This window comes from Trichechus manatus, unplaced genomic scaffold (assembly GCF_000243295.1).
Source record: "Trichechus manatus latirostris isolate Lorelei unplaced genomic scaffold, TriManLat1.0 scaffold00073, whole genome shotgun sequence".
Lineage (NCBI taxonomy): Eukaryota > Metazoa > Chordata > Mammalia > Sirenia > Trichechidae > Trichechus > Trichechus manatus.
Window position 1 is genome coordinate 13,257,890 of NW_004444009.1, and position 21,080 is coordinate 13,278,969.

Genomic DNA, 21,080 nt, shown 5'->3' on the forward strand with positions numbered 1-21,080 from the left:
AATATATACTTACATATACATATATATGGAGCCCTGGTGGTACAGTAGTTAAGTGCTAAGGCTGCTAACCAAAAAGTCAGCAGTTCACATCCACCAGCTGCTCCTTTGGAAACCCTATGGGGCAGTTCTACTCTGTCCTGTAGGGTCGCTATGAGTTGGAATCGACTCGATGGCAATGAGTTTGGTTTGGTTTTTATATATATATGCTTTAGTTTGTTGTTGTTGCAGTTTTGTTTATTCGTTTACCTTCTGTAAAATAACCTTTCCACCATCTACATTTGTTTCCACAATGGTATGGCACAAAGGATATAAACAGATTAGCGACACTTTGGGAAGATTTATAAAACCCAAAAATGTTTTAGAATTTAATGTCCTAATTCTAGGAATAATTTGGTAAATGATCACTGTTTACCACTCTGCTAGAGAAACAAGTGCTTAAGGAGCCAGTCCATTCTTTAGTAACTCCGAGAAAAGACACATATTTAAGATTCATGAGGGTTCTTCATTATTTTTTCCCCTTCTGAGAACTTGTTTTTTTCCATTTTGAAGAGCTTTTAATAATTTGCTTACAAGGCCATTGGGTTCTTTTTCAGAGTTTCAGTTCTTTGATGGTACTGCATGTGATTTGCTGATGACACTCTAGACACTTCCTTTTCTGCCCAGCCCTTCTGCCTTTTTTTTTCTTTTTCTTCCTGCTTATGAACTTAATATTACCCAGGAAACTTTCTCCAACAATCTAATATATTTAAATTCAATAGCAGTCATTTTTACTTCTTTTCAACTCATTTCCTTCATCTGCAAAAAAATTAAACTAGTCTCTAAAGTTCCTTTTCAGTTACTAGACCCCATCCAAAGGATTTAGTTGTTATAGCCCAAAAGACATGACCAAATGTAAATTTCACTTCAAAGGCAATTGCCCTACAAGTGGATGCCCCAGTAAGGTGCATGACTATCGACTGGAGTATGAGAAAAAAAAAATTGAAACCTCTTCGTGTACTTTTTAATTAAAACAAAAAAAAGATATTTAAAGTTTACTGATATTTAATACGTAGCCCTGGTGGTGAAGTGGTTAAGAGCTCAGGCTGCTAACCAAAAGTTGGCAGTTTGAATCCACCAGCTGCTCCTTGGAAACCCTATGGGGCAGTTCTACTCTGTACTGTAGGATCGCTATGAGTCAGAAACAACTCAATGGCACACAACAACAACAATATTTAATATATGGAATGGTAATGTAATAAATACATGTATTTTGAGGTTACATGCTCAGACATTTTTCTGATGGTCTGTGATCAAAGCAGTTTAGTGGCCACTGGGTTGAAGTATGGTGCTGATGAAATCATGGGCATGGCTGTTTTCATTTGTTGGCCAGTTTATGTTTTTGTTTCAGGGCCAAAAGAAGGGGCATCCTTAGCCAGCCATCTTGGAAATATGTGCTTTTGCTTATTTATGGGATAATCCAAAACAAGAATATCATTTGGAGTAGAACTATTAAAATTATGGATTTTTTTTCTGATTATAAGAATAATTCATATACCTTGTGGACAGTTTGGAAGGCAGAAGGAAGAAAGAACAACCCGTAATCCCACACTCTGAAGATAATCGGAGTAACAAAATCATTGATATCATTTATTATTATTCCTTCACAAATACATTGTTTTTATTTGTTTCTTTTTTCCATTTTCATTAAAGATAATTTTTTTTAATTGCAGATTTTTATTAAGAAAAGGACTCCTGGAATTTTAGAGCTGAAGGACCAATCCTTAAAATTTGTGTTTGCTACTTTCTTTTCCCTAAAACCCCTAATCCACATGTTCACCAAACCTTACTGATTCCTTAGCAGACATGACTCTCTCCATTTCTTTTTTATTTCCATTACATTGCCTTAGCTGAGAATCCTTATTATCTCTTTTCTATACTATTCAGTTCAAGGCCAAAGATTTTGTCTTTTTAATCTTTGTAGTAGGTTGAGGGAAGGGAAAGGAACTAGCATTTAATGGGAGTCTTTCATGTGCCTTCTGCTATGCTAGAACTTTTCATGTATTACCACATGCTTCATTTCATTGTTATGTTGATCCTATGAGCTGGGGGGAGTTAACAGCCTATATTGTAGCCTAAGGGAGAAGAAAAGAATGTACTCCAGCTCCCACAGTTAAATAGCTGGCTTTTAATCTGGGTCTGTGTATTCCATACCACCCTGAAAGATGGGCATGTAAACAGATACTTGCAATGCTTTGTGGTAAGTGGTTTGAAGGGAAGTGTGGACAGAATACAGAGTCCTGGTGGCACAGTGGTTAAGAGCTAAGGCTGCTAACCAAAAGGTTGACTGCTTGAATCCACCAGCAGCTCCTTGGAAACCCTATGGGGCAGTTCTACTCTGCCCTGTAGGGTTGCTATGAGTCAGAATCAACTCAAAGGCAACAGGTGGACAGAATGCTGTGATAGTCGCCAGTTATCTGCTAGAGGAGTTGGTGAGGGCTTTTGAAAGTAGGGGACTCAAAACTGGTCTTGAATGTAAGCTCCATGAGGGCAGGGGCTTTGTCTGTTTTACTTGCTACTGACTATATTTCTGTCCCTAGATGGTGCCTGGCATGTGGTAGTGCTTAATATTTTAATTTAATTAATCATTCAATAATGATTAGGTGTTAATTGAATTCTAGGCAGAGTCAACAGCAGGTACACAAAAGTAGAATTGAGAAAGGGCCTGTGGTCTTTAGGGAATATTCTGGTGAGAGATAAATACACCTGCCTGACTGATGGTGAGTCAGTAACATAATCTTAATATACCAAATAAAGCTTTTTTGTTTTATCAATTTATATTGATTTCTATTATGTAGGAAAGAAATAGTCTTTAAGTGATGTGAGGAGAAACTGAAGTAGGCAATTATTTGTGATCGCAAATTGCCGTGTTCCCTTCATAAAATGATATAAGAATTGAACTTCTGGAGTGATAAAAGAGTTCGAAGTAATTCCTTTTACTTCTTATTCCTCAAAAGAAATACCCATGTATATCTTTTGTGAGAAATCTACATTCCTTTTTTTTTCTTTCAGTGACACTGGTACAGTAGCTCCAGAGAAATGCTTGTTTGGGGCAATGTTAAATGTCACTGCAGTTTTATGTAAGTAATGAAAGTGATCTTAAGGATTAAAAATAATAGCTAAATTGCCGTTTTCCTTTTTAAAGCATATTGTGTTACCACTTTTACTTTTTAGTTATACGTGAGGGAATGTTATCACTAAATTATTGATCACAGATATGCTACTTTAAAAAGAACAATTTCTAGAAATAAATTATGGAAATAGATCTTTATTAATCTATAGGTCTATTCAGCTATTCATCCAGAAAGAAGTTGTAAAGTATAAGCAACCAGTAAGGGAAAAAGAGTTGTAGATGCAACTGACCACAGCTAAACCTAACTAAATTCCTTTAGGATAAACAATTAGAAGTTTGGGAATAGAGATGGAAGAATGTTTTGATTTCTGAGTGATGTGTTAATTCCAAAGGAGTGGCGTTCCCATGATAGTACTTTTCATTCCTGTTTAGTATTTATATCATGAACTGAATTTTTATAATGGTTTGTTAAAAACTTTTTTTTCCATTGTTTGCTTGGGTCGAAAGTTAATGTCAGGAAAATGATTCAGGTTATATAAATTTTGTCTTATGACTCAACTTTTCATGAACATGTTGACTACTTAAAGTAAAGCCTATCTTTATTACTTTTTCTACATTGCTGAGTTCTTTGGAATATTTCTGAAATGAAAAGTTCATTTTGGCCCTTCCTTGACTAGTAAGATGGTAAAGTGGGCATTTTTTTCCTGTATAATTGAGAACTGTATCTAATTGAACACTATATCTAATTGAAAACTGTATCTGATTGAGCCAAGTTGTAAGTTTGAAAGAGAATGTTATGAGAGTAAAATAAATAATCTTTTGAGGTATTTTTTTTTTTTACCTGTGACCATTTTATCCATATTCTAGAAGTAGTCACTTTTGACTTTGATGTTAATCATATAAAATATTTTGTGTTTTATATAGCACATATTATTAGAGATTTTCAGAAAACATCAAACTTATCTCTTAAGTTTTATCCTAAATATTTGTTAAAATGATTAAAATGACTTGCTCAGTCAGGCAGTAATATCAGTAGGTACATAATGGAACCTTAAAAGTTCTTTAAAATCTACAGGTGTTTTTCTTCTGTGAGATTAACTTTAAAAGGAAAATCTGTATTTCTTTAAATTTGTGACCTTTGTGAGCCCTTTCTTGGCAACTTTCTCCTTGGTTATTACTTTGTTGTTTTTGAATTTTCTCCTCAGGCGTTGCTACCATTTATGTTCGTTATAAGCAAGTCCATGCTCTGAATCCTGAAGAGAATCGTATCATCAGATTAAACAAAGCTGGCCTTGTACTTGGATTACTGAGTTGCTTAGGACTTTCTATTGTGGCAAACTTCCAGGTTTGTGTTTTACCCCAGCATAGATATTTTCCTGAAGTAAATTAAGTGTGCATGTTAAAAAAGGAAACCGGAAACATTCAGTTTCATGCTGCTATTGTTTCTTTCCCTTAACAAAATAGAATCCATTGCCTCTAAATTATTTGACCCTCTTAGAAAACAACCACATTCATAGTTAGAAAAAGGCTTTCTCAGTAATAATCTTAATCTCCTGAATGACTGTAAGGTATTCTAACTTTTTTCTAGGATCCACAGGACAATTAGTTAAACTCTTGATTACTACTTAGTTGGGGATTACCACAAGACCAAACAGGGATAATTGATATAGATTATAAGTGATATGATTTCAGATTTAAACATTTTTGGTTTTTTTGTTTTTGTTTTCTTTTTTTAAAAATATGCTTGATAAGTTATGGGCACTCCTTTACCTATTTGACATGCTTGTTTAGATATTGAAGCCCTGATGGTGCAGTGATTAAGAGCTTGGCTGCTAACCAAAAGGTTGACAGTTCGAATCCATCAGCCACTCCTTGGAAACTATGGGGCAGTTCTAGTCTGTCCTCCTAGGTTGCTATGAGTTGGAATCAACTCGACGGCAATGGGTTTACAGGTTTGTTTAGATATTACCATTGGTTGCCTGCATTCTTAGGTCCCCAGCCCTATATATGAAGAAGTAAAGGGAGAATCTAACTTTCCCCCTTTTTCTCAAGTAATTCTTGACAAAGTAGCAGTCAGCCTTCAACAAGTACGGTAAAACCTGTGAAAACCAGAATCTATGTAAGGCGGAAACCTGTCAGAAAAGGAAATATTTTCCACTAAAACGAGCAATAGAAAAGTGGTAAGACTGCATCATGTCAAAGGGGGAAAATTTGTAGGACCCGGAAAAACAAGGCAGTCTCATTGAGTTCCAGCTCTCACAGGTTTCACTGTATTTATTTGCAAGCTCTCCACATTCTGTTGACATTCTTTCAGATGAATTTCTGATGTTTGGGGCTGTATTCTGGCATATGGTGCTTTTTTATTAATCTCTGTGGATCCTTTATAGTTTCAATTTAGACATTTGGTAGCATTTTTAGACATCTGATAACTATTCAGACATATAACTACATACAGACAAACAATATACCCACTATACAAATACACATGTAAATATATTCTGTTTTTGTCTCTATAATGCTTCTGATTGGTCCCCTATTTTTCATAGTTTTTCAGTAAAGGTTAATACTAATCGTCTCTGTAAGTATAGTCCAAATGAATATTAATTAGGGTAATGCTTACTGCTGTAACAAATAAATAAAGCCCAAAATTCCAGTCACTTAACACCAGTTTTTCTTACATAAATCCAATGCAAGTGCTTGTGGTGAGTAGGTGGCTTTCCTCCCACAATGATTTAAGTCCCAGGCACTTTCTGTCTTTGGGCTCTGTCATTCCCTAAGACCTTATTGTCTTCTGCATCCAACTGGCTGAAGAGAGCATACAGAAAGCACACCCACTTCTTAAAAACCTGAGCCTGGAAGTGATATTCACATCTTTCCACTGACATTCATTTGCTAACTGCTAGCGGGGCTGGGAAATGTAGTCTTGCTGGACGTTAGTTCCCAGGGACAACTCTGTATTATGGAAGGGGAATATTTTTGGTGGACAGCTAGCTAGCTGCCTATACCACAAATAGGATCCTTCCTTGCCTAATCAGTTTCTGTATTAAAAAATTGATTCTTTGGAATTTTTAGTGGATAGTGATTTTTTACTCCAGTTATCCTTTTTCTTTTCTTTTTCGGTTCCCTTTTTTTTCGTATTGTGCTTTAGATGAAGGTTTACAGAGCAGATTAGTTTCTCATTAAACAATTAATACACATATTGTTTTGTGTCATTAGTTGCCAACCCCACAAGATGTCAACACTTTCCCCTTCTCTACCTTTGATTCCCCATTACTAGCTTTCCTGTCTCCTCCTGCCTTGTTGTCCTTGCCTCTGGGCTGGTGTGCCCGTTTAGTCTTGTTTTGTTTTGTGGTCCTGTCTAATCTTTTGCTGAAGGGTGAACCTCAGGAGTGACTTGATTACTGAGTTAAAAGGGTGTCTGGGGGCCATGCTCTCGAGTTCTCCACTCTCCGTCAGACCAGTAAGACTGGTGTTTTTTTTGTGAGTTAGAATTTTGTTCTACATTTTTCTCCAGCTCTGTCTGGGACCCTCTACTGTGATCCCTGTCAGAGCAGTCTGTGGTGGTAGCCAGGCACCATCTAGTTATGCTGGACTCAGTTGGTGGAGGCTGTGGTAGTTGGTGGTCCATTAGTCCTTTGGACTAATCTTTCCCTTGTGTCTTTGGTTTTCTTCATTTTCCCTTGCTCCGTATGGGGTGGGACCAGTGGAGTATCTGAGATGGCTGCTCACAAGCTTTTAAGATCCCAGGTGCTACTCACCAAAGTAGGATGTGGAACATTTTATTCATAAACTGTGTTATGCCAATTGAGCTAGATGTTCCCTGAGACCATGGTCCTGAGCCCTCAGCCCAGTAATTTGGTCCCTCAGAGAGTTTGGATGTGTCTGTGAAACTTCTGTGACTTTGCCTTGTTCAAGTTATACTGACTTCTCTAGTATTATGTACTGTCTTAACTTACGCTTCACCAAAGTTACCACTAACCTATTGTCTAGTTAGTGTTGTGTTTTTCCCTCCCCACCCCTCCCCTCACTCATAACCATCAAAAATTGTTTCTGTGTGTAAACCTTTTTGTGAGTGATATAATAGTGGTCATACTGTATTTGTCCTTTTGTGACTGACTTATTTCACTCAGCATAATGCCCTCCAGATTCATCCATGTTATGAGATGTTTCACAGATTGATCACTGTTCTTTATCATTGTGTAGTATGCCATTGTGCGTATGTACCGTAGTTTATCCATTCATCTGTTGATGTGCACTTAGGTTGTTTCCATCTTTTTGCTGTTGTGAATAATGCTACAGTGAACATGGGTGTGCATATGTCTATTTGTGTGATGGCTCTTATTCCTCTAGGATATATTCCTATGAGTGGGATTGCTGGATCGTATGGTATTTCTATTTCTAGCTTTTTAAGGAAGTGCCATATCGTTTTCCAAAACGGTTGTACCATTTTACATTCCCACCAGCAGTGCATAAGAGTTCCAGTCTCCCCACAGCCTTTCCAGAATTTGTTATTTTCTGTTTTTTTGATTCATGCCAGTAATGTCGGAGTGAGATGGTATCTCATCGTAGTTTTGATTTGCATTTCTCTAATGGCTAGTGAGCGGGAGCATTTCCTCATGTGTCCGTTATCTGCCCGAATGTCGTCTTTGGTGAAGTGTTTGTTCATATCCTTTGCCCATTTTTTAATTGGATTATTTGTCTTTCTGTTGTAGAAGGGTTGGATTTTCTTATAGATTTCAGAGATTAGAGCTTTGTCAAATTTATGATAGCCAAAATTTTTTTCCCAGTCTGTAGGTTCTCTTTTTACTCTTTTGGTGAAGTCTTTTGATGAGCATAAATGTTTAATTTTTACAAGATCCCAGTTCTCTAGCCTATCTTCTGGTGTTTGTGTATTAGTTATGGTTTGTATCCTATTTATGCTGTGTGTTAGGGCCCCTAGTATTGACCCTATTTTTTCTTTTATGATCTTTATAGTTTTTGGTTTTATACTTAGGTCTTTGATCCATTTTGAATTAGTTTTTGTGTATGGTGTGAGGTATGGGTCTTGTTTCATTTTTTTACAGATGGACATCTGGTTTTGCCAGCACCATTTGTTAAAAAGAGTGTCTTTTTCCCAAATGATGGACTTTGGTCCTTTGCCAAAAATCAGGTGACTGTAGGTAGATGAATTTACATCTGGCTTCTTGATTCTGTTCCATTGGTCAGTGTGTCTGCCATTGTACCAGTACTGTAGTGTTTCGACTGTCATAGCTGTATAATAGGTTCTGAGGTCAGGTACTTCGAGGCCTCTTACTTTATGCTTCTTATTCAATAGTGCTTTACTTCTCTGGGGACTCTTTCCTTTCCGTATAAGGGTAGTGATTAGTTTTTCCATCTTGTTAAAGAATGCTGTTGGTATTTGGATCAGGATTGCATTGTATTTGTAGATTGCTTTGGGTAGAATTGACATTTTCACAATATTGAATCTACCTATCCATGAGCATGGTGTATTTTCCCATTTATGTGGGTCTCTTGGTTTCTTGCAGTAGTGTTTTGTAGTTTTGTTTGTCTAGGTCTTTTCCGTCCCTGGTTAGATTTATTCGTAAGTATTTTATTTCGTAAGAGGCTATTGTAAATGACATTGCTTTCCTGATTTCCTTTTCATAGTTCTCTCTATTGGTTTATAGGAATCCAGCTGATTTTTGTATGTTTGTCATGTATCCTGCTGCTCAGCTACATCTTTCTGTTAGTTCCAGTAGTTTTCTTTTGAAGTCTTTAGGGTTCTATGTATATAGTATATCATCCACAAACAGAGATAGTTTTACTTCTTCCTTAGCAATATAGATGCCCTTTATTTCTTTTTCTTGCCTTAAAGCTCTAGCTAGGACTTTCAGCACAATGTTAAATAAGAGCGATGATAAAGGACATCTTTGCTTTGTTCCTGTTCTCAGGGAGAATGTTTTTACCCTCTCTCCATTGAGAATGATGTTGGCTGTTGGTTTTATATAGATGCCCTTTATTATGTTGAAGAATTTCCCTTCTGTTCCTATGTTATTGAGAGTTTTTATCATGAATGGATGGATGTTGGACTTCATCAGATGCCTTTTCCGTGTCAATTGAGATGATCATGTGATTCTTTTGTTTTATTTATATGGTGGATTGTGTGGATTCATTTTCTAATGCTGAACCATCTTTGCATCCCTGGTATAAATCCCACTTGGTTGGAGTGTAATTTTTTTTTTTTTTGTATGTTGCTGAATTGTATTGGCTAGAATTTTGTTGAGAATTTTTACATCTATATTCATAAGAGATATTGGTCTATAAGTTTCTTTTTTTGTGGTGTCTTTGCCTGGTTTTGGTATCAGGGTTATGCATGCTTCATCGAATGAATTTGGAAGTATCCCTTCCTTTTCTATATTCTGAAATAATTTGAGTAGTACTGGTGTGAGATCTTCTGTGAATGTTTGATAGAAATGTTCAGTGAAGCTATCTTGGCCTGGACTTTCTTTTGGTGGGAGTTTTTTGTATTACCTTTTCAGTCTCTTCTATTGTTATGAGTCTGTTCAGATTTTTGACCTCAGTCTGTGCTATTTTAGGTAGGTAGTGTATTTCTAGAAATTGTCCCTTTCCTCTAGGTTTTCAAATTTGTTGGAGTATGGTTTTTACAGTACTTTGTTGTGATCCTTTTTATTTCAGTTGAGTCTGTTGTAATGTCCCCCATTTTGTTTCTTATTTGGATTATTTGCTTCCTGTCCTGTTTTTCTTTTTCAGTTTGGCCAGTGGTTTGTCAAGATTTTGTTGATTCATTCAAAGAAACAACTTTTGGTTTTGTTGATTCTTTCTATTATTTTCTGATGTCTATTTCGTTTATTTCTTCTCTGATCCTTACTATTTCCATTCTTTTCATGGCTGTGGACTTTTTGCTGTTCTCTTTCTGTTTGTTCAAATTGTATAGCTAACATTTTGATTTTGTTCTTTCCTTCTTTTTTGATATGTGCTTCTATTGGTATAAATTGACCTCGTAGCACCTGCTTTCCTGTGTCCCAAAGGTTTTGGTATGATGTATTTTCATTCTTGTTTGATTCTAGGGATTTTTTGATTCCATCTTTGATTTGTCTTATTACCCAGTTGGTTTTTCACCAAAACCAAAACCTGTTGCCGTCAAGTCAGTTCCAACTCATGGTGACCCTATGAGTGTTATTCAGTTTTTAAACTATTATTCAGTTTCCATTTTTTTTCCTTGCTGTTCTGTTATTTTAATTTTTTGTCCTTGCTCTTCTGTTATGAATTTCTACTTCTATGGGATTGTGATCAGAGAAGATGCTTCGTACTGTCTCAGTGTTTTGGATTTCTTTGAGGGTTGCTTTGTGGCCTAAGATGTGGTCTGTTCTGGAGAATGTTCATGTGCCTTGGAAAAGAATGTATACTTTGCTTCTGTTGGGTGACGTGTTCTACATATGTCTATGAGGTCAAGTTCATTGATTGTGGCTTTTAAATCTTTTGTAACTTTGTTGAGTGTCTTTCTAGATGTTCTGTCCTTTACCGAGTGGTGTGTTGAAGTCTCCTACTATTATTGTGAAACTGTCAGTTGCTCTTTTCAGTGCTATTAGAGTTTGTTTCATGTATTTTGGAGCCCTGTCATTGGGTGCATAGATATTTCTTACGGTTATGTCCTCATGGTGGATTGTCCCTTTAATCATTATATAATGTCCTTCCTTGTCTTTTATGGTGGATTTTGTTTTGAAGTCTATTTTATCTGAGATTAGTATTGCCACTCCTGCTCTTTTTTGGTTGCTGTTTGCCTCATATTTTTTTTCCATCCTCTGATTTTTAATATGTTTATGTGTTTGTTTCTACATGTGTCGCTTGTAGACAGCATATTGATGGGTCCTGTTTTTAATCTATTCTGTTACTCTCTGCCTCTTTATGGGTGCATTTAACCCATTTATGTTCAGTGTCATTATTGATAGGTGTGAGTTTATTGCTGTCATTTTGTAGTGCTTTTCTTTTTCCCGTGGTGCTGATGTTTTCTTTGTTCCTCTTACTCTCATGCGCTAAATTATTTTTATTTGTGGATTTTATTTGTTTCTTTCGTTTTTGTAGGTTTTGTGTTCACTGAGACTTTGTTTTTCTTCTTTATTTTGATAAATAGGTTTATTAACTTTCTTTGTGGTAACCTTGAAATTTACCCCTATCTTACTAAGTTTAAACCAGTCTTTTATTACTTGATAACGCCTTGACTTCCTCTCCATTTGAAAGTTCTGTATCTACACTGTTTATTTCCTCTTACTGTTCTTACATTGTTGTCATTTATAGATTGACTTCTCTAGTTCCCTTTTGTAAATCTTTTAGTTTTGTTATATCCTTGAGAGTTCATTACCTGGATTCGTGTCTGGCAGATACTGTCCTGTTTCCTAGATTCAGGTTGTTGTCTGATGTTGTTGGTTCTCTAACTGAAGGACTCTCTTTAATAATTCTTGTAAGTTTGGTTTGGTTTTTACAAAGTCCTTTAATTTCTATTTTTCTGGAAATGTCCTAATTTGCCATCATATTTGAGAGAGTTTTGTAGGATATATTCTTGGTTGGCAATTGTTTTCCTGCAAAGTTTTATATATGTCATCTTACTGCCTTCTTGCCTGCGTGGTTTCTGCTGAATAATCAGAGCTTAGTCTTATTGTTGCCCCTTTGTATGTGATTTTTCATTTTTCTCAAGCTGCGCTCAGGATTCTTTCTTTGTCTTTGGTTTTGGCTGGTATGATTGTGATATTCCTTGGTGACTTTCTTTTGGGGTTTATGCTATTTGGCTTTCATTGAGCTTCTTGGATGGCCAGCGTTTCATCTTTCATGATATTAGGGAAGTTTTCTGTCAGCAAATCTTCAATGATCCTCTCTGTGTTTTCCATTTTCTCCCCGTTCTGGAACTCTGATCACATGCAGATTTTTGCTTTTGATTGTATCCCACATCATTCGCAGGTTTTCTTCATTTTTCTTCATTGTTTTCTCTGATTTGTTCTCAAACAAAGTGATATCCAAGTATTTGTCTTCGGTTTCATTGTTTGAGTTTTCCATTGTTTCAGATTTGCTCCTAAAACCTTCTTTTGCACTGTCCATTTCTGAAATTTTGTTGTCTTCTGGATTTTTAATTGCTGTTTTTGTGTGATTTCTAGTTGTTTATTTATGTTGATATTTTGTTCCTGTATTATTTTCCTGAATTCTTCCATTGCTTTGTCTGTGTGTTCCCTGATTTTTGTCTGTATTTTCCATGATTTTGTCTATTTTTTCCTTATTTTTGTCTGTGTTTTCCTAAATCTCTTTCTAATCTCTTGATGAGGACTGAATATTAGTCTTTTGAATTCCCGTTCAGGTCGTTCCAGTGCCTTTTCTTCTACCGGAAGTTCATCTGGTTTTTTATTTTGGTTGCTTACTGGAGCCATCCTGTCCTGTTTTTCTTTCTTTCTTTCTTTTTTTTTTTATGTTTTGATATTGTCTGCTATCTCTGGGACATTCAGGAATTATTTTCTTTGTTTATTGATTGTAGATTTTTTTTTTCATCATGGTTTTTTATTTTATTTGGTTATGTCTGGGCAGGCTGGCTGGGCATGTTTTGTTGCTTGTTTGTGGGCACAATACTTCTCACCACCTTGTACAGGTGGGCAGGGTGGGTTGCTTAGCTGTGGTGCAGTAGGGGATGTCCAGCGGTGGGTGAGGCTCTGGGATGGGTCATTTGTGGCATGAACTAGGTCCAGCAGGGCGGGGCCAGTGGGGCAGTTTGGGGCGGGGTCCTGGGATCCACTCCAGTGCTGCTCGGGGATGCGGAGCTCAGCATGCAGTGCAGGTAGACAGCAGGAAAGGGAGAGGATGTGATGTGTGGAGCTAAGTGGTTAAGAGAAAGTATATAGAGAAACAGGAGTGAAAAAAACAGCACAAGAAAAAAAATGAAGGGAAATAAAAGTAAATAAAATGACTGTGTGGTGGGAGTGGGAGCAGGTGAGTTGGAGTGGGGCAGACTCAGGGAGACTGTGTGCCAGTGGTTCTCTAGCCGAGCAGTGTGGCTCGGCCTGTTGAGAAGGGGCATGAGGCACACACGGTGCTAGGTGGGTGGGAGATAGGAAAGGAAAGATGGGAAAGAGAGTAAAGCAACAAAAAAAAACAAAAAAAACCAAATCAAAAACAGCAGCAACAAAAAAATATGGTGATGAGGGAGCTGGCCATTAAGGCCGGGGTGGAATTGGGGTAGCGGCAAGCGGGTGTCTCTCTCCCCGGGTAGCGCAGCACGTCCCCTCAGGATGTGGCGGAGGCAGCACAGGGCCTAGGTGGGAAGTAGAAGGAAGAGGGGAAAGGGGAAAGGTAAAGAAAAATAAAAAATATGACACTGAGTGAGCTGGCCTGTGGGGCGGTGCAGATCCAGGGAGGCCGTATGCCAGTTGCTGTCTAGCTGAACGGTGCAGCACGGCCCGTCAAGAAGTGGGGAACGGCACACAGGGCTAAGTGGATGGGAGAAAGGAAAGGAAGGAAGGCAGAGAGAGAAGAAACAAACAAAAAAGTACAAAACAAACAAACTAAAATAATATTGCGCTAGGGAGCCAGCTGGTGTGGGCAGTGCCAACTGGTAAGGCTGTGTGCTGGTGTCTCTAGCCAAGTGGTATGGCATGGCCCTTTGAGAAGGGGCAGGGATGGTGCACGGGGCTACACGTACAGGAGACAGGAAAGAAGGAAGGGAGAGAAAGATAAGAAACAACAAAAACAAAATATGGCACTGAGGGAGCTGGCCAGTGGGGGCGGCTCAGACCCAGGGAGGCCATGTGCCAGTGGCTCTCTTGCCAAGCAGTGTGGCACAGCCCATCCAAAAGGGGTGGGAATGGCACATGAGGGTAGCTGGGTGGGAGAAGGGAAAGGAAGGAAGGGGTAGTGAGAGAAAAAACAAAACATAATATGGCACTGAAGGAGCTGGCCTGTGGGAGTGGCACGGACCCAGGGAGGCCGTGTGCCACTGGGTCTCTAGCTGAGCGGTGCAACACAGCCTGTCAGGAAGGGGTGAGGGCAGCACATGTGGCTAGGTGGGCAGGAGAAAGGAAAGGAAAGGAGGGAGAGAGAAGAAACAGAAAAAAAATGGCACAGAGGGAGCCTGCTGGTGGGAGCGGCTCAGAATCAGGGAGGCCGTGCTGTTGGCTCTAGCCGAGCAGTACCGTGCAGCTCATTGAGAAGGGAAAGAGACAGCACATGGAGTTAGATGTGTGGGAGAAAGGATAGGAAGGAAGGGAGAGAGAAAGAAGAAACAGAAAAAAATGGCGCTGAGGGAGCCTGCCAGTGGCAGTGGCACAGAATCGGGGAGGCCGTACCGTTGGCTCTTTAGCTGAGCAGTGTGGTACATCCTGTCAAGAAGGGTCAAGGATGACGCGTGGGGCTAGCTGGGCAGGAGAAAGAAAAGGAAGGAAGGGAGAGAGAGAGAAGAAACAAAAAAAGCCAAGAAAACAGTAATACAAAAATTTAAAAATGGCACTGGGGGAGCTGGCCTTTGGGGGCAAGGCAGACCTGGGTAGCAGTAAGCTGATGTCTCTCTGGCTGAGTGACTGTGGCCTGTTGGAAAGTGGTGGAGGCTGCATAGAGGGAAGAAGAGTGGGGACTGCAAAAGCATGTATCCCTGGTTACCGGGTGCTCTGTCTCCTGTTGGAAGCTCTGTGAAGTTGCCTTCCCGTACTCCTTGTCCGCTGTTCTTGGCGGCTGAGGTCCAAGATGGTGAATCCAGACCACGTTAGCTGGTAGGGGACCTCCACTCTGTAGCTCTCCTTGTTCTCTGTTCTCTGTCAGTTTCTTATTCCATTGGGTGCTTGTTTGAGTTCTTTATCCCTTCATCTGATGCCTAAGCTTCCAGGATTGATGTTTGTATCTGTTTTACTTAGTTTTTCAAGTCTTTGCTGCAGAGGGCCGGCATGGTACTTCTGTCTGTAGTGCAGTGTTCTCTAGTTTAGTCTCCAGTTGTCCTTTGAACCATTTATCATGATCATCGTCTGTATGCTAAAAATGAATCCCAAAGTTACTTCAGTGTTTTTCATACCCCTCCCCCCGCAAAAAAAAAAAAAAAAAAACAAACCCATTGCTGTTGAGTCGATTCTGACTCATAGCGACCTTGTAGGACAGAGTAGAACTGCCCTATAGGGCTTTATGGAAGCAGACTGCCAAACCTTTCTTCCATGGAGTGGCCAGTGTGTTCCAACCACTGACCTTTCGGTTAGCAGCAGAGCGCTTAACCACTGTGACACCAGGGATGTCATTTTTTATACTACTTCCATTAATAATTGATATGGTTACACAACCCAGTAAATTTCTGTCCTGATAGAAAATTGTCTACCCAAATTGTCTTTCTATCCTATTTCACTTACCTGCTAAGACTTTCTATACTTCATTGTTTTATTTTCAGCTTTCATTCCAATTCACCTTCACCACAGGAGTCCCATTGCCTTATTTTGAATCAGATTACTTTTTCTTCCTTGATTGCATCTCTTTTCATAAAGTTTTGGAATGTCATCTTCATCCTTCTTTTCACTGATGGCTTTATTGCTGGGCCCCATCTATAAAGTGGAAACCCTGGTGGCGTAGCGGTTAAGTGCTGTGGCTGCTAACCAAAAGTCCAGCAGTTGGAATCCACCAGATGCTCCTTGGAAACTCTATGGGGCAGTTCTCCTCTGCCCAGTAGGGTCGCTATGAGTCGGAATCAACTTGATGGCAACGGGTTTCGTTCGGGTTTTGGTATCTACAAAGCAGACCCTGTAGCATTGCCTGAGTATCAGACAATTCTTCCTTTCTAAATATAAATGTTTACTATTTTATTTAAAGTAGTGGGTGCATTGCCTCCTCATCCTCTTCCTTCCTTTCTTTTGTAGAGACAAACTTTAGTTGATTCATATAGAATGAATTGTGAACAAACCAGGTCTATAAATGTGCTATAGTTATAGGGCTTGACTTAGAAGAGAGGCTAGCACTGTGTTTTAAATAGAGAAAGGACTTACTGGTTTTACCTCTTAAATATTTCATGATTGCATCTGCTTCTCTCTATTTCTTTCTCCACCATCTCCTTCTTAACCAATTTAGATTTCATTATCCCTCATCTGAATTACTGCCAGAGCCTCGTCAGTGGTTTCTCTGCAATCACTGTTACATCCTTCTAATCATTTCTTCATATTGCAGCCAAAGTGATCTTTTGGAAGTGTACATGCATCTCACTGTTTCCCTGCACTGCTGCTTAAAGCTCTACAGGTCCAAAGTTGCATGAAAAGATACAATCAAGAGTGAAAAAAAAAACTTTTGATAAACCGCCAAACTGCATAATTAGCTCAATGGTCTTAGATGATCTGGCTGCTGTTTGCCTCTCCAGCCTCATTGTGCATCGCTCTCCTTCCTCATGTCTCTGTTACACATGCAGTGGCCTTCTTGTTGTTGTTGTTCTTTGTTTCTTAAATAAGATGAGCTAATTCCATTTCTTATGCTGTCTCCTCTTGGACTTGCCACAACCCTCAAGCCTAAAGAGATTTACACATCTTTAAGATCACAGTGCAGAGACTATACTTCCTCAGGGAAGTCTTTTCTGTGAGCATTACTCCAATATGTTTCAAATTTTCTTTTTTGTGTTCTCCAAGCCTCTGGAAATGGATTCTTCATAAGACTTAGTACCTGTTGCCGTCGAGTTGATTCTGACTCATAGCGACCCTGTAGGACAGAGTAGAACCCACCATAGAGTTTCCAAAGAGTGCCTGGTGGATTCGAACTTTCGACCTTTCTTTTAGCAGCCAAGCTCTTAACCACTATGCCACCAGGGCTCCAGACTTTGTACATTCAGTAATTTTATATCTTGGTTTTGTTTTTGTTGTTGTTGTCTGTGTGTTTACTTAGTATATTTTCTCCATTAATTATATGTGCTTAGCATAGTATTTGTCACAAGCATGCTCATATTAAATACTTAGAATTTATTGAGAGAGGCCAACTGGACAAAGGAAGATGGAAAAAGATTTCTTGCTATGGAAATGCTATAGTTGCCTGCATTTCAAGAGATAATAAATGTTATAGCATGGTACCTGAAAGATCTGACTTTAAAAATATAGATTGAATTTCTTTGAAAATAAAGAGCATATATAGGATTCAGCAAAACAAATATATGTCAAGTGTCCTTAGTGCCCACTTACAGGACTCCTTTCCTAGAAAATTCATTCTCAAGGAGACTTTGAAAGGGATAAGGATATTTTCACTCCAGTAGGCAGATTAGTTGCTGTTTCATTAACTACTATTGGTTAAAGATTACAGGCCACTCAATATATAATTTGTAAGTTCTATATCAAACATTACTCCTGACCACAAATACCTCAGTAATTTTCTTGTCTTTGTTTTGTCAAAAAATAAATTTTAGTCTTTGTTTTATTACGAGATAAATTTTTAAAGAGGATAAAATCATGACTTTTGTATATGTGTCAAAGACTTTATTTAATTTACTAATGTAATGAAGGAACCAACAGATACTACAAATGAATTCAAAAGAGAAATCAAAGTACCACACGTTTATAGTTGATAAGGGATTCTGAGATTAATTTACAAATGGATGCAAAATTAGCAGAACTAGTCAATATCCACAGGATGATAATCATTAAGTTATACTTCTGTCTCTATACATAACTTCTATCATTACAGAATTTTTCTCTGTAAAATGGCCTGATCAAAGTCACATAAAAGGCCTACACTCCTATAGAGTCAGGGAATCCTCAGAGGCTCTATTTTTATTTCAAAATCTTTTATACTTTCCCTACAATTTCTAAAATGACAAAGTTAAATGCATTCATGAGAAATACTGCGAGGTAAAACCACTATTTTTTATACCTCTATTTCAGTTATAAAAATATAGTAAATGGTCTCTATTCATTATTTTTGCTTTCTAATCACAGGATTTTGTTGATGGAACTGTGTACTGGCCATAAGTGGGAATAGATCAGACTGTATCTATTAGCTCTAGCAATATATATGAGAATACCTTTAAAGGGAAAGATTCTCCCATATTTCCCTCCTCTTAGCCCTAAAATAGTTGTTTTTATTTTTGCCTGTATGTTTTCTGCCTTTATCCATATACATAGATAAATTCACACAATTATGAACCAAGAAGATGTTATAATTTTGTGGAGGTTTTATGGATGCTGAATTTTTGTTTTTGTCTCTTTGTTACCCATAGTACTAGCAACAATGGATTTTTTTTCCCCTTCCCAGTAGTTACTGCTAATTACCAAAAACAAAAACCTCACCCATTGCTGTCAAGTCGAATTCCGACTCATAGTGACCCTGTAGGACAGAGTAGAACTGCCTCATAGGGTTTCCAAGTCTGTAATCTTTATGGAAGCAGACTGCCTCATCTTTCTTCCACGTAGTGCCTGGTAGGTTTGAACTGCCAATCTTACAGCTCGCAGCCAGGCGTTTCAACCACTGCACCACCAGGGCTCCTTTCTAGTGCCCATTACTATACCCCAAACCATATAGAAGTAGTCCTTTTTCTCTCCAAAAAATTGTAATTTTTTACTTCTGCATACTGGAAACCCCTCTGTAACCTTGAACTAAGAAGATGGGACTCAGAACTAGCAGTAGTGTTTGTGAATTATTACAGCGGATAGTACTTCTCAACCAGGTGAAATACAGTGATTGAACAAAAAACCTTCATATGTGGAATTTTTAGAGAGCTACTGTTGTCACTTATAAGCAGAAGCTATAATTAATATTAAAAAGTAAAATGTAAATGGATACTGATAAGAGTAAGGTAAAGGAGAAAAATTATAATTTGTGATAATACTTTATTGTATAATTTATCAGAAATCTATCTAAGTAGAGCCAAAGGGAGAGTGTATAATAATTTCTTGAGTCTTTAAATTATCTTTAAATTTATATTGTGACTCCCTACCCCCAGCACTCCCGGCCATGCTAATCCTTCTTAGCTTGAGCTACTCATTTTCTATAACTCCTATCACCACCTAGCATACTATGTAATTTACTTATTTTTTACATTTATTATTTATTGTTTGTGCTCTCTCACTAGAATAAATTCGAAGCGTGCTGGGTTTTTTGTTTGTTTTGTTCGCAGATGTTTATGTATCCAAGGACTTAGAACACTGCCTGGCACATAATAGGCACTCAATAAATATATTACTAAATGAATAAAAGAATAAATGAGTATGTGCTATCATATTTTCAGTAGTGGCATATGAAATAGTTTGGTTTTACTGTAATTCTTTGGTTTATACTGAGTGTTATAAGAGACAATTATTTCAGGAAGTGATTTATTTGTAGAATCTGCAGAGCTGCTCAATGAATGCTCTATTGAAATCTCTGACTTGTGCTTTTAAATGTTGCATTGCCAATGTGTTTTGAGTTTGATTTATTTATTCTTTCTATTTCAGAAAACAACCCTTTTTCTTGCACATGTAAGTGGAGCTGTGCTGACATTTGGTCTGGGCTCATTATATATGTTTGTTCAGACTATCCTTTCCTACCAAATGCAGCCCAGAATTCATGGCAAGCAAGTCTTCTGGATCAGACTGCTGATGGTTATCTGGTGTGCAGTAAGTGCATTTAGCAGTATCCTTTGCTGTAAAAATGTGACTACACTTGGAGAGAATGGAATAACAAAGTTAAATTGAGCACCCTTGGCACATTGCAAGCAGCATTTTTGTGGGAGTGATTCTTGGGTCAATAATCCTAAATTAAAGGATCTGAAACACAGAATTCAAATTGTGCCTAGGACCTTAGTAACTAAAGCAGGAACAAAGATAGTATTCAGCCTGAGCATACTCACTTCAAAGAAATGAAGGATGAGTTAATGCCCTACCTGAGAACAATTATCCAGCAGAGCTTATAATAGAATTGCTAATTTACTGAGCAAAGAGGAGGAGGTTGGCTATGAAAACCATTTTGTACTAATCTGCTGGGCATGTTTTAATTTTACAACTGCTTATAATAATAAGTGTTTGAGAAAATTGGTTTGGACCTTTGCAACGAATGTATGAATAATCCTTCTGGACCTTTGAAGTGATTTTTGTTTTGAATCTGATTTAAATTTACAGGTCATCTCTTAGATTTTTCCTTAACTTATTTCTTTATAGTGCTGACTTGCTCATCCCTTTTGTACAATGGCAGTTTTGGCACTGATATAGTACAGAAACTCCACTGGAACCCTGAGGACAAAGTAAGAACTTGGTGTCTATAAAACTTAGTTTTATGCTAAAGATTACTATTGGGTGGATTTTGATGATTTTTCATTTCAAACTAGCAGTGAAACTTTTTCAGTAGAATTTCAGTTGTGTATTGGGATTATTTTCTAGACATTATAGAGCTTATGTAGAACCATCCATATTCTCCTGTCACCTGTGATAATTGGACATTTTCAAGGCATGAAAAGAATTGTGATGACCAAGAATTTTCTTAGAAATTGACTCCCCTAAATTGGATATGGAGCCCTAGTGGCACAATGGTTAAGAGCTTGACTGCTAACCAAAGGTTCAGCAGTTTGAATCCACCAGCTGCTGCTTGGAAACCCTATGGGGCAGTTCTGCCCTGTCCTATAGGGTCACTATGAGTCAGAATCGACTCAGTGGCACCTAACAACAACAGCAACAAATGTGGATATAGTATACAGTATGCCCAGCTGAGACCTTTTATCATTAGAATACTCATTTTCTTTGTTGACTTTTTGTTACCTGGAAGTTTATTAAAGACTACATTTGGCTTCCAATAAAGTGGATATCTGAATGGGGATAGCATCTTTGATCCTGAGAATAAAAGAGGAGGAACAGATGCTAAAATGAAATGAGTTCATCTGTTTTCACTAACCACTCAATGGCATTCTATTTTAAACTGTCTTTTAAGAATTAGCTCTGAACGGGACATACTTGTGAGGATGAATGAATGAAATAATTTACTAGATTCTTCTAATTATAAATCCACTTATTATTTAATATTCTAAAAATAGCAG

General features: G+C 37.9%; 1 protein-coding gene across 15 annotated transcripts in view; it reads left to right on the top strand.

Moving 5' to 3' along the window:
- Nucleotides 1-21,080, top strand: part of DRAM2 (DNA damage regulated autophagy modulator 2) — a 33,558-nt gene that overhangs the window by 8,323 nt on the left and 4,155 nt on the right. For 13 of the 15 annotated variants that reach the window (XR_002824706.1, XR_002824707.1, XM_023734941.1 and 10 more), the window contains 4 exons: nt 3,049-3,116; nt 4,315-4,454; nt 19,510-19,687; nt 20,212-20,294. Coding sequence is in view for 13 of the 15 variants with exons in the window: in XM_023734941.1 (XP_023590709.1) it covers nt 3,049-3,116; nt 4,315-4,454; nt 19,510-19,687; nt 20,212-20,294 (469 nt within the window). In the remaining 2 variants the exon portion in view is untranslated. The remainder of the gene's footprint in view (nt 1-3,048; nt 3,117-4,314; nt 4,455-19,509; nt 19,688-20,211; nt 20,295-21,080) is intronic. The other 2 variants (XM_023734945.1, XM_023734952.1) reach the window with 2 other exon arrangements.